The 13,624-nt window shown below is 60.3% G+C and overlaps 3 protein-coding genes across 3 annotated transcripts; 1 reads left to right on the forward strand and 2 right to left on the reverse strand.

The window, feature by feature from the left end:
• Nucleotides 1–3,357: 3,357 nt before the first annotated feature.
• Nucleotides 3,358–6,125, reverse strand: PLICBS_010437 (uncharacterized protein; the record flags this gene model as incomplete). Its single annotated transcript, XM_018326447.2, has 4 exons — nt 3,358–4,524; nt 4,575–4,932; nt 4,982–5,579; nt 5,636–6,125. 4 exons carry the CDS (start codon nt 6,123–6,125, stop codon nt 3,358–3,360), a joined length of 2,613 nt encoding a protein of 870 aa, XP_018174766.2.
• Nucleotides 6,126–9,606: 3,481 nt separating this feature from the next.
• Nucleotides 9,607–11,355, reverse strand: PLICBS_010438 (uncharacterized protein; the record flags this gene model as incomplete). The annotated part of the gene is made up of 4 exons (XM_018326445.2): nt 9,607–9,723; nt 9,872–10,762; nt 10,845–11,033; nt 11,092–11,355. The coding sequence occupies 4 exons, from the start codon at nt 11,353–11,355 to the stop codon at nt 9,607–9,609; spliced, it is 1,461 nt and encodes a 486-aa protein (XP_018174764.2).
• A 621-nt stretch (nt 11,356–11,976) lies between these two features.
• On the forward strand, nt 11,977–13,494 carry PLICBS_010439 (uncharacterized protein; the record flags this gene model as incomplete). The annotated part of the gene is made up of 4 exons (XM_018326444.2): nt 11,977–12,070; nt 12,173–12,182; nt 12,284–13,403; nt 13,465–13,494. The coding sequence occupies 4 exons, from the start codon at nt 11,977–11,979 to the stop codon at nt 13,492–13,494; spliced, it is 1,254 nt and encodes a 417-aa protein (XP_018174763.2).
• Between the last annotated feature and the right edge of the window lie 130 nt (nt 13,495–13,624).

A 13,624-nucleotide genomic window follows, 5' to 3' on the forward strand; every position in this document is an offset into this window, starting at 1 on the left:
CAACAGTGCCATCACGCTGGGTCGTCGCTGGGGTACGGCCAAGGCTAACGGCTGCAGGGCCCGGTACCGTGGCCTGGCAGGCGCGCAGCATTCTTGCATTGATGGGATCATTGTGGTCGTTGGCGAGGTACCGAGCCATCATGACGCTCTGCGGTGCATGGCGGTCTGGGGTAGCGGGAATGCGATCATGGGTATGAGAAGCAGCGTCACTACTGAACAGCCAAGTCAGCCACCAGGACATAGCATGAAGCTACATGACAGTCCAAGCACAATGCAGACCTTCTGGTGTCAGGGCCGCAGGTGGCCTTGGTAGAGGACATAATGACAGCTTTAGAGCGAAATGGGCAGGGGGGGAGGGTTATTCACTGTGACGGTGCAGATGCAGACGGCAAAGCTAATACAAGCAGTAATAGAGTAAGCGAATTCTTTGAGAAAACAAGCAGCGATGAATTCCGGGAATCATGTCGTTCTTATATTGCTTCAGCACACGTCTACTACGAATCAAAACAGATCACCCTCCATTCCGCGGCCATGTTTGCACGGTTATGATACCGTCGTGGACGGCGAGCAATAAGCGACCGAGATGTGTAGTCCCACAGAAAGCCACCAGATGGCGTCTACGAGGCAGCCGAGCTGTCCTTGTACCAGGGACCGGCGCCAATGTGGGTGGTTAAGAAGCTGCTGATGTCCAACTACCTGTTAGAGCTGGTAGTTACGAGTCGTGCTGGGAGGTTCCTGGGACAGTCCATGCAGCGCCGCCCAGCATGACGGCCCGCCCCTTCTCGATCTGCTGGGCCCATGTGGGTGGCTAAGAAGCTGCTGACTTGTAGCTACCGGTCAGAGCTCGTAGCCACGAGTCGTGCTGGGAGGGATCCTGGGACAGTCCATGCAGCGTCGCCCCAGCTTGGCAACCCACCCCTGCCCGATCCGCTGGGGCCGTCCAAAGAGAGCCGCACCAGGGACTCGGTGGCTAGCGAATCAAATTCAAGAGACGTGCTATTTGGACATCACCTGTTTTCTATTTAGACACCTCGAGTCAAGATTCCCTGAAGCGGTGGCGGCGGCGGCGGCGCCGAGCTGTAGTAGCAACCAAAGCCGGCCGCGCGGCTGCACTGTTGAAGGCATCGCGCAACTTAAGGCATCGCGGCTCCCAGTCTGTAGCGGGTGGGCAATCAGGCTACCGCTGGCGACGCGGCTACTCCAGCAGTTGAAGCCATCGCGGGCTGCTAAGCTGCTAGGTTGCTGGGCTGCTATACGGGCAATCCAAGGCACCGCGGCCCGCAGGCTGCTGCAGCAATTGAATGCATCGCGCAACTGAAGGCGTCGCGACCTGCCGGCTGCAGCAGCATTTGAGGCTGTCGCGACAGGCCAGTTCGAGCCTTACCGCGGCATGCCCGCATTCGCCTGTTTCGGCGGGCTTTACACCAGGTCTGGTGTCCAAATAGCTGCTGTCGAGGGAGATACGACACTCAGAGTCAAAACGGACCTACTGTGCTGTACCTCGCGCATCCCGTGCCGGACTCGGCTCCCCCCTCCCTCCCCCAAGCCGACGCAGCGACTCCCTGCAGGCAGTCTGACGATATTCACGCAACTTCTGGTTCGTACTTTCTAGTCAATAGTGGCTTTGGAAGGGCTGGCAAAGGGGCCATGTCTTTCTCGTAACCGGGCCGGTAGACCAGGAACATGGTATCGCCCGACGTCATGTCGTGTAAGCCACGTTCCCCCACGACCCAGCCGCAGGGCAGGCCAGGAAGGGCCTGCGCGCTCCGTATACCTGCCACGACATGTTGGGATGCCATTGAATGGTTCCTTGTGTCGTGTCGCACAGGTAGCACGGCCGCCCAGGTCAAACCCTGATCAAGTCTTGGGCCATCAGACTGACCATCACAGAAGAGGGCACTAACTCGTATCGATTGGAGCAATATGTATTATGTACTCTGTAAACCACATCTTGCCTCGAGCAACAGGACCTGTATTTACGCCAGGTATAGTGTATGCCTCGTCGTCGTCATCGCCGTCGTAGTCCTCATCATCCCCAATGACTTTATCTCGTCGAATCTGCGCTTTCCGACGCTCGCGTCGCAGCCCCGGATCACCTCCCTCATGCCCTCCAACATCGTCACTAGCCGCACCGCACCGCCTCAGTCAGAGGGCTATACCAGCAGGTACCCGTCCGGCACTGTACGCACGCCTGTTAGCTGTCTGCCTCCCCCTCCCCCTCCTCCCCATCCACGTGTCTGCCCGCCTCTCCGCAGCCCAGCGCGGGACAACAAGACAACGCTGCCGCAGCCTTCCCACACGCAGAGACAACGAAGATCACGGGACTCAGAATGGGGACAGGGCCACCACACTACTCACCGGCTCGTGGGCTGGACAGGCCGCAAAGCCCACCTCCCAGGCGTTGGGGCGCGTTTCCCGCTCCCACTTGCACTTGCTATTGGATCTTCTGCACGTCTAGAGATGATTCAACTCTTAGCCATCGGCAAACCTCTTCGAGCGTTCCAAAACAAAGACAAAAGCCAATGACATGTCAACTTCCACCGTGTTGCTGGTTCACTCACTCCGATTATTTCTTCCATAGCCGCCTTCTCGCTTGCCACCGCGTTGGCGTGGGCATGGTCAGTGCTTGCGCCCGCCGCCATAGCCGTTGCGTATGCAATGCTATAAAGCGTGACATGGGCGAATCTCATCTTGCAAAGCACCTTTTGCTAATATAGATGGCTGGATCCTAAAAAGAACGCAACAACGACAAAGATGCGAGTAATGACGATGCCCCTGATTCGGCGCGCTCAAGTTGGAGGTCTCTCCCCGCGTTATGTAGCCCGTGGTCTCGCCGACATGGCCCCCAAACATCTATAGCCAGAGGCGTGCGTGCGTGCGTGAGATGGGTCAAACATGCGGTGGATTCTATAACAAAATGCAAGTACGACGGGATGTATTCGCGGTGGACACGGAGTCCGTTCTACAAAAGTCCTCGTCAGGTCAGCCATCGTGATACATGGGGTCTGGCGTGGAAGCATGGACAATTCCCATCGACGGCTGGTATCAAATCGGTGGATCTCCTGTCGCGAGCGCATCCCCTAGGTAAGGCAAAGCAGCCATTGTAATTCTTCTGCAGCGCTGGGCGACTACGCACGCGCAGAACGCAAGGATCGTAGCCTGGCCTTCTTCTCTGCCCACGCACGGCTGCACATGAAGACATCGCAACGGGGGCCATCTTAAAGGACGTGCATATAAAACTCGTAATATCCAATTGTCATGACGTACAGTTCCAGTACGCAGCCAAGGTACCTCATAGGCGATACAAAAAACTCAAACGCTACAAAACATGGTCCTCATACGCAGCACCTAGGTTGCTCAGGCGCTCGTGATACTCCACGCCCCTACACTCAGACCGAGCTCGGACGGCGCCACTTCCTCTCCAGAACTGAGGCTCTCGTCGCTGATGCTCGGTACGCTCTGCGGCGCCCCCTGGTTGGCTCCTCCGAAATCGCCAATGTTGAAACTGCTCAGGTCCCACGTATCTGGTGACCAGTCCTGGTTTCCCATGTTCGGAGGAAGCGACGCCTCGTTGATGAGGCTAGAGCCACCGTAGATAGCGTCGTAGACGTTGTTCAGTCCGCCATCCATCGAGCCCAGGAGCGCCTCCCATTCCGAGTTTGATACTCCCGACGCCTTTCCTGTAGCGTCGCCACCGAGCAGCAGATGCTCCGCTGAGACAGACGCGGGCGTCTGCATTCGCACCAGGCCACCTCCCGGAGAGGACGGTCCTGTTCCGGATGGAGTATTGTTCAGTGACAGATAGTCCAAATTCGGAATGGGCCTTGACATGGTTGCCCTGCGACCGCTCATGGACGACTGCGCCATGGGCATACCATAGTCATGGTGGCTCATCGTTGCGCTCTCTGGCGAGAGACTGTCGAAAGACTGACGAGACCGGGAGCGATACAGATCCGAATCCGGGGTCGGAACATGCGCCATCGTCATCCGCCGCATCTTTTCTTGCTGCCGTATCAAGTCGTCTTCGCTGGCGGCGCTGTGATATAGCTGGCCAATTGCATAGCCCGACTTTTTGCTCGGAGCTCTTGTGAGCGGCGACGGCCGTTGTGAAGGCGCAGGCATGGACCCTTTGCGGGATGAAACGGCGGGCGACGCGCTCTCCTTGCCATCCACCGAGATAAGTGACCGTGCAACCCGTGCCAAGTCCGTGGCTCCCGGCGCCTTGGCCTTGGTCAAGATGCTGATGACGGCGTTGACCAAGCGCTCGGAATCGCGCATCATCTTGCTGTCGGGCTTGAGATCCGCTACCTGATACAGCAGCGTTGTCCCGCAAACCGCCAGGAGATCAAACTTGTTCAGGCAAAACGAGAAACTCATGCTCCTCTCCTCCAGGAGTTGAACGATTTGGACAATGTGCTTGCTGGAATCGGCAATTGAAAGCAGGGCTGGCGCAGCCTTGGGTCCGAGATTGGAACCGACAGCCGGGCGGTATATGAGCGTGCGAATAAAGTAGTAAGAAAGAGCCTATGCCTTGTCAGTTACTTATCGCCAGCCCAATGTCCAGCGCGACTCACAAGCAGCGGCGAACGGCTTCCGGTTACGTCAGTGGAGGGCTTGTCCTGCACGAAATTGAGCCGCAGATGCGTCGGCAGGTCGGCGTGCCACGCATCGAGCTCCGCCTCGAAGACACCCAGCTGCTGCAAAGAGAGCTCGTGGTTGGTCGTGGCGGGGTAGACCTTCTCCAAAACGCGCGACAAGATGCGTGCAGCGCGGAACAGAGCGAGAGCACTGGAAAGACGAGTGTATTCTCCGGGAAGTGTGGGCTGAAACCCCTTTTCAGTGATGTACTCGTCATCTGTGTCTGACGGATACTCGACTTGAATGTCGTCCTCCTTGAAGAGCTTGGGCAGTCCCAAGGTGGCAGAAGTAAAACTGAGGCTGTCAGACGGCGCTAGAAATGAACAATTACATGTCAACTTACCAGTCAAGCGTGTACAGTGTCCAAAACACCTTCTTCCTGGTCTCCAGAGTGAGTGCTCCAAAGGAGAAGCGCTTCTGGCTCTGGTGTAACCCAAGACGGTGAGACAGACCGACGGCAACAGACTTGTAATGCTGCAGTCGCTTGTTGTCCGCTCTCATGGTGCAGTACAGCAGGGCCAGGATGAAGCACTGCAACGTGCTCATGGTGCTCTCGTACTGCAACGAATCGAGAGCCTTTGTCCATTGCTTCTCACAGGCAGCAAGCTGCTGGTAGTCTGGAGATTCGGACGAGAGGCCGGCGATGCTGAAGACGAGATAGAGCTGCGCTACCTTGTTGTTACACCTGACCTTTTCGGGATCCGCCACGAACTCTTCGTAAATGCGAAGGAAAGTCGGCTTATGGAGGACTGGGAAGAGTGGCGCCCACTCTTGGAAGAAGACGTTGACACAACGGTCAGAGAAGAGGCGGGGCGGCACCTTGGCCGCTTGGTCTACTTCCTCTGTGGTCAATGGCGGGCATCCCTGGACATGCAGGAATGCCTCTGGGTTAAAGTCGTTGCATGGCCTGCCCGTCTCCTGAAGCTTTCGCTTGAAGGATGCTGCAAACCAGTCAGCCGTCTGCACGTGGAATAACCGTCTGTGCGGGAGTACGTACTGATGAGGGCCCGGCCACTCGACGCGCCCATAAAGTAAGAGTCGGAGTTCTCGACTCCCAAGAGGAGAGGAGTCTCGTGCACGCGAAATGTGTCCTCCTTGGCGGGATGTGACTCTTTGGACGACTCTGGTGATGAGACAGAGTTGGAGGCGGAGGTGATGGATGGGCGGCGGTGGTGGCTGCCGTGCATGGCGGAGAGCATATCGATCTTCTCGTCCTTTTCGTCGAGTAGGTCCTTGAGCTCGCGGACCTCGCACTCTAGCTGGCGCACGCGCTCCTCGAGAGACTCGGTGTAGCCACGTGGGAACGCTCTCCTGCTCAGCTTGTCGCTCGTGCGGCACTCGAAGCCGACGTTGGCGCACTGCGAGCAGGTTGGGCGCACGCCATCGCAGCGAATCTTCTTGCTGCGGCACCGATCGCAGGCCTGGGCGATGCGGCTCTGGGCGCTGGTGCCCACCTTGATGACCTTCATGGGGAGGATGCCCGGCATCCTGGCGGGTTGGTCGTCGCGGGTTCAGCGACGGCTGCGATCTGAGAGTAGAGGCAGAGGGCGTGGAGGAGAGGCTTTACGCGACGCGGTTGAGTGCCGTGCCCTCCGGGGCGCCGCGATCGGTGGTTGAGGCGGCACTGGCGGGATCACGCAAGCGCGCAAAGTGGGCGCCGGGTCCGGCACCTCAGGTCAGCCAGCGGGAAACGGTGGCGGCGGCAGCAGTGAGCGTCTCTCTCCTCTGGGTTTTCGTCTTGTTTCCTGTGGTCGTCGGCAGGCAAGGCGAGCGAGGACAGGACGGAGGCGGAGGGGGGCCCGGATGAAGAGGAAGCCAGGTCGAGGTGATTACGCGAGACGACGGCGAGGTGGGATAAATGCAGACGGAGGACGGTAGGACAAGGAGAGGAGGGACAAAGCTAAAGCGTTGGATCGCAGAACGGGGTGCGAGACTTTTGTGGAGTCGGCGGGCGAGGGAAATGTGAGGGAATGGAGAATCCCGGGGGAGGCGCAAACCCGGGGACGCCTGTGGTTGGTTTGGTTGGGCCAGAGAGGTGGTGGGGAGGGGGGGCGAGACGAGTTGAAGAATTGGACGCCTGGCGCTGCAGACGCCGTGGGGAGGTGGGAACCCAAGGGAACCTACCTGGAAGGGGCGTGGGCAGCGGAGGGTTGCCCGTTACAGGGCATGGGGCAGGGCGTTGTGCAAGGCAAAAAGGGGCGTGCAGAGCGCCTGTGGGCATGGTTCAGGGCTCTTCGCTCGCTGCAGAGTCTTCCCTTTGCGGGCGACGCATCAAATGGCACGCATCAAACGGGGGCACGGCCCCATGGGGCTGCCCGTCGGCAAGGTTGGGTTCAGGGCACTTTGTTGGCTGCGACGTCGGACTGACCTGAGGATGGATGCTGATGCTGGCTTGGCCGGTGGTGGTGGTGGTGGTGGTGCACAGGTGAATGATGATGATGATGGTGGTGGTGGTGGCGCATGATGCTCATCAACCTGTCGGGCTCGCTCTCAGCGGTACCGACGGGTGCTGCACCTCAAGGTGCCGTCCTGTACGGAGCGCCCTGCTGTGCCGCGATATTTCTTCAAGCCCGTGCCCCCCTAAAGTTCAGGTAATAAGTGTACCTGGCCGCCACCCAGCCTGCTCGCTGACGACCTGTTTCCCACCACCCATCCGTGCTCCTCCCAAGCCCGCCACAGCACGCCACGCAGATTCCGGGCGGAATCGCACAGCTAGCACGAGTCAAGCACCACTCGTCTGCCGAGCATCTCAGACTCGAGCCCTGACGACGATTGACATCACACAAGGCCCCGGCGATGGGCCAGCTGTCTGCTCGGTCGGCGCGCGCATGTGCATAGCTGGCCCTGCATGGGCAAGGCAACGGTGCTCCGCCGTCTCGACCCCTGTTGCGCTCTGCACAGACAAACTCTATCCCCGAGGCCTTGCGAGACACCTGCCAGGATGACAGCTCTCGGGGTGCTCGAAAAGGGAAATCGGCTGATGTCGGACCTTGGACCATCGCAGCCGTGCGCGCAGAGGTAGGGTGCCGGCCGGGCCACGGGGAAACGGCATCGCGGATGCGGTCTGAACATCATCGATGCGGCCTCGGAGACGAGCACGTTGTCGCTTGCAGCATTGGTGGAATGAGCCCTGCGTCGTTCGATCAGTGGGGACCTGCTCACACCTTGTGAGGGTGCATCGTGGGTGGCGCATGCTGACCTCGACGAGGTGCGAATCGGCATCCACGACTCCACGAGCCAGACACAGTCAGCAAGTCCAACCGCCGCTCATCGGCGCAAACATCTCACCGAGATATCGTGCCCGGGTGAAATCGCAAGCTTCCTGGGCTTCCAAGGCCCTAGTCGCGTCTTGGTCGCACAGTGTCAAACCGCCAAGCCCACTCGCCGCTGATAAGTTTACCCCGGATTTCTGTCACCGGCGCCAACCTGCGGGGCCCATCGGGGACAGCCTCTCAAGCCCGACACACTTACTACCGCTACCCACCTTGGTATTCACACCATATTGCGAAGCCCCTTTCCGGCAGTCCGTTCACCTTGGTTTCCCGGTCGTCCCGGCGATCTGCAGCCTCGTGGCTGGCTTGGCCTTGCTTGGTTGCGCCTCAAGATGGCGTTCAGAGCATGAGGCTGCGATGCTGAACCCGACGCCCACCGTTAGGGAACTCGCCTGCGTCGATGGAACCTCCCCCGCGATCTTGCCCGTTGCCCTGGGTCCCCTCGGTCAGATCCCGGCTAGGTACCCCGGATTTTCAAAGGGGTCGACGGTCTCGTCCCGTGCATCGATTCGACGCTCGGTCTCGTTACCGTGGGGTCACATTCGATATATCGTTCGCATCGGAGCGACACTGAAACGATCTCGCGAGCCGGATGGATGGCAACTCAAATCGCGAACCCGGGATTTGGGTGCGAGGCGTTTGGCTGATCGGCTTGTCCCGTTCAGTGCGACGATAACGGACAAAGCCAGGGCTACAGAGTTTGTTACGAGTGCGCTCGGTCAGGGCACTATTCATGCAAAAGGGATGCCACGTCGGCGATAGACTATTGCCACGGTCGCAGCAGATCCCACACTAGCTAAGGGCTGCTAATTTTGCTTCGGAGCTCTTTCACAGAGATCAAGTGGGAAGATCTTGCTGCCAGCCAGCCTCCGTCCGACCGTATGGTAGCGCGGCGCACCACAGTCTGGGCCTGCTCGGCGGAAGCCCAGTTCGACAGATGCGATCCGATTGTGAGAGCAAGAAAGACGCAGAGCTCAAGCATATTCCTGCCTGGAGCAGGAGAGTTGGTGGCTTCCATCCAGAAGCTGCCGGGCAGTATTCTCGAAGCGAACTGTGGTAAACGCCATCGAGGGCGTCCCCTAGTTCAGCCTCACGGCTGGCACACAAAACACAATGCTCGTTGAAGAAAGCAGACGCGCAGCAGTGGAGGAGGAAAGGCGAGACACTTGTGCCTTTTTGGTCAGAGGCTCGTTCGTTTATTCCCGAGCGGGCCCGAGGCTGTTGGCGAATTAGCGTCGCTGCTGGCACAGCTTCCGCCCGTCCGGCCGAAGGGGCATCCAGGCTGCGACTAGTCGCTGAGCTGCGGCAGCGTCGTTGGTCGACGAGCGCCGCAAAGTCATACCACTTCCCTTCGAGAAGCGCCCATCGTTCGAGCTGCCGACCACGAAATCCAAGCCACTGCGCGCCGGATCCCAACCCGGAAGCGGCTCGCCCATGCATCCTTCCAACGCTGCTGCCGCCGCCGCCACCAGGGCGCCGTTCACGCAGCACAAGCTCCCCAAGCTCGCACCCAAGGCACCACCCCCTTGTGCGCCTCGCCAATGCAGAGCAAGTCGCAGCATCGCATCCCAACCTTGCCTTGCACCACGCAGGCAGGCCCGCCGATCGCGCGCCACCGACCATGGACCATGGCGGCAGTTGTTGGCGCGGGCGAATTGGCGATGAGATGCAACGCCCTGGGCGGGAACCCCCCATCTCAGCTGAAGTCGTCGTCCTCATTGGACGAGGATAACCTCGGCCCTTGCTCGTTTTGGGCATCTTCCATCGATCCGAGATATGCCACCACGTGGTCGTGTGCGAGGAGACTCGATTTCTGCCGGGCCCCCGTTAGTTCACGTCATGTACGGATTGCGGTGCAGTGCGGTCATGGTGCGGGAAGCGGTGGGATGTGGGAGAGCCCGGGCCATGCCTCGCGCATGGAGCACACGCTTTGCAAGGATGCTGGCGCGTCTTGTACGCACCTGTTGTTCGAGCGCGGCCGCTGCTGCCTCGAGCAGCTCCGTCTCCAGCTTCTTCAGCGCCCTGGCGGCTTCAATGCACTCCTCCCTCAGCAGGCCGGCCGCGACCAGCGGTTGGAGCTGGTCATCCGGGGGCCCCGCTTTGATGCTGGCAAGCTGTGCCTCGATCTTCTCGGACAGCACGGCTACCGCGCGGAGCTTGAACACCTCACAAAGGTCATGCCCTTGTATCAGTGCCTCAAAGTCACCGGCTTGTTCTGTCACGTCGTCCTCGTGCCACAACATCCGCAGCTGTCGGCCTCCCGCCGTGTCCTGCAGGACGCGGAAGCCGAGGCCATCCTCCTCATTGAGACACATGAGGTATACAAACTGGCTGTCCCAGGTCAAGGTCTGGCCGTCAGATGACAGTGACAGCTTCACGATTGGTGGACCCTTGAAGACGTGTAGCTTTGCCTTGGCCAGCGGGTCGTCCGGGAAAGGCTCGAGATGCAACGCCAACTCTCGTGCCGTGCTGTCCTTGTCGATGAAGCCGTAGCTGAAGAGCATCTCGGCGGCGGGTTTGGCGTCACCGTACGATATTGTCACCTCCTGCCCTGACGACGCGGTGCAACCCGGACGCATCAACAGTGCCACGCCGTTGGTTCCGTCCACCTCGTAGTATGCAGTCGGGCTGGCCGAGTGGTTCACCATGTCGAGGCCAGGTACCATGGCATCTCCGATCTGTGGCAGCTCCAGGCACCGCGAGCGATACCATGCATCTGCCAACACCCAGTCATCCAGAGACGTCATGCCTGTTTCCCACAGAAAGGAGTTCCAAAACGGCATGGTCTCGGTCTTGTCGCGCAGCTCATCAAACTCGTGCGTCAAGGCCGCAAACTTGGCTCGCAGGGCCGTCTATGGCTGTCAGTGCCCGTAATAAGGTTGCATGCATCGTCCGTGGCCCCTGGTTGCCTGTCTTGATAGGTGAGGCACTCACCTCCAATGACGTGCCGTTCAACAGCGTGCGTTCCGGCTCAGACCACATGGAGGGGACTGGGACAGGGCGAGGTAAGAATCGAACGTACTCGGTCCAGGGTGTGGAGGGGACGCCCCTGGATGCCGAGGGACCTCGCCTGGAGTGGACCAGGTGGCAGAGCAGGTACAGCATGATGTCTTTGCGTGTAGACTAGGATATGGTCAGATGGGGTGCTGCTCTCATATGGCGTGGCATATCCGGTTCGCACCTCACGTCCAGCCGCCTCCAAGAGCTGCTTGAAGTTCTGATCCACTTTGGAATACTCGTCGACAGCCTCGGCGGAGAGGACGAGGTCCTGGGGTATTCTCATCAGAGGCGACGCATTGCTCTCAGAAGCTCCGAGGTCACCGTCTGCCACGAGGCCAAAGCCCCTGTCCTCAGTTTGCTGCAGCTTGACACCTGAAAAGACCACATCGTTGAGGAGCGCCCAGGCCGGGAAGGCGTCGGGGGACAATTGGGACGGAGACGTCATCCCGCGCTGACCATTGATGCCGCAGGAGATGAGTTGGACTGGCGTCACTGGCCGGTGACTGTTCGGCGACTTGGTTCCCGGTAATGGCGGAGGTTGGCGGCCTGTCGAGATGCAAGCCGGGGGCGTTGAAGGGGACACGGAGCCAGATCCGACGCGTCTCGGCGGACAGATCCGGACGGCAAGGGTTGCGGATGGACGATTTGGCGGTCGAGCTTCCGTGCCGCTGTAGCGGGGTCCCTTGTAGCGCCCCACCATCGTCGGACGCCCACTCCCGTCATCCACTTTAGCGGCCGGGTAGAGTGCTTGCAGCGGCTTCCAGCGCGGGCAGCCATCGCCTAATTGATTGACGGCGGGGCAGTTTGAGGCTCCATGCTGCCCCTCACCGCAGCCTTGTCCGCTTTCGCCTCGCCGTGCGTGCGTTGGTGCTGGAAATTTTGCGACGACATGCGACGCCGTCTCGCGATACCTTATCTACGACCCCCTCGTCCGCCGCCCGAGTCGAGTCGACGACACGTTCAGATGATCGATCCCCGCGAACCTTGATACCCTTTCGCCTCTCCTCTCTGAACTCGCCCTCCGTTCCGCGCCTGACCGCCTGGGCGCGCCCGGCCCCTCCCCGCCATGCCTCGAGATCCGCTCATCGGGCTCGTGGGGAAGCCGTCGGCCGGGAAGAGCACCATGCTCAACAGCCTGACCGACGCTTCCTCCAAAGTCGGTCAGTCCCCTCTGCTGCGCTATTCGAAAGCAACCGTCTAGAACGTCCCCCTCGTCAGTGACAAGCGGCTAACATCGTCTGTCCTTTCTTCCCCCGGCGCAGGCAACTTTCCGTACGTGCTGTCGCAGCCCATCCACCCCGCCGGCGGTGACGCCGGCGCAGACAACGACGCCATCGTCGAGACGAAGAGACTGACACGGCCACGGCCGGTAGGTTCACAACCATCGACCCGCAGCGGGCGATAGGCTACCTCCAGATCGACTGCGCGTGCGCGCGGTACAAGGTGTCGGAGCGGTGCAAGCCCAACTACGGCGCATGCGTCGACGGGCGGCGCTCGGTGCCCATCGAGCTGCTCGACGTCGCGGGGCTGGTCCCCGGCGCGCACCAGGGCCGCGGCCTGGGCAACAAGTTCCTCGACGACCTGCGGCACGCCGACGCCCTGATCCACGTGGTTGACGCCTCGGGCACCGTCGACGCCGAGGGCAAGGAGACGCGCGGCTACGACCCCTCGGTCGACATCGCCTGGCTGCGGAGCGAGGTCGTGGCCTGGATCCTCGGCAACCTGATGCAGCGGTGGGGGTCCGTCCGGCGCAGGCACATGGCCGTCAAGGCGTCGGCCGTGGAGACGCTGCAGGGCCAGTTCTCGGGCTACGGCGCCACGCTGACCGTCATCAACCGCACGCTCGACCGCTCCGGCGTCAAGGAGCCCCTCGAGGACTGGTCCGACGCGACGGTCGAGCACGTCGTCAACAGCTTCGTCGACGAAAAGTTCCCCACCGTCATCGCCCTCAACAAGATCGACCACCCGGACGCCGACAAGAACATCTCCAAGATTGCCAAGATGCAGGACCCCAACACCATCGTGCTCTGCTCCGCCATCTCCGAGATCTTCCTGCGCAAGATGGCCAAGCAGGGCTACATCAAGTACGTCGAGGGCAGCGAGTTCGTCGACACGCGGGAGGACCTGGTGGAGCAGGGCGACCCCGCGGGCGGCGGGCTCAAGGAGCTGGACGAGAAGAACCGCAACCGGATAGAGAACCTCAAGGACATGGTCCTGTACCGGTTCGGCTCCACGGGCGTCGTCCAGGTCCTCTCGCGGGCGGCCGATCTGCTCGGCCTCGTGCCCGTCTTCCCCGTCAGGAACACGACGACGTTTAGCTCCGGAGCCAGCGAGTCCAAGTTTGTCTTTCGGGACTGCGTGCTGGTGAAGAAGGGGTCGACGGTCGGCGACGTGGCCAAGAAGGTCATGGGCGACGCGCCCATCGCGTTCGTCGAGGGCGCGGGCAACCTGAGAGTGGCCGAGGACGACGTTGTCGCGGTGGGGAAGAACGACGTGAGTTGCAGGCCGTCCCGCACGGATGCCATTGGCGAATTAATGCTGACCATCTTCTCAGGTGTTGTCGTTCAAAGTTGGGCGGGCTTGATCTGGAATCACACCTCACACACTACGCACATCATAACCTCAATCATGACAAACCTCGTCCCTGCGCTTCTGGACGTCGCAAATCGCCAGAATCACACACGCACATCAATAAGCCTCACACAGATACACAT

Source organism: Purpureocillium lilacinum, assembly GCF_023168085.1.
Source record: "Purpureocillium lilacinum CBS 284.36 DNA, scaffold_8, whole genome shotgun sequence".
NCBI classification, from domain to species: Eukaryota; Fungi; Ascomycota; class Sordariomycetes; order Hypocreales; family Ophiocordycipitaceae; genus Purpureocillium; species Purpureocillium lilacinum.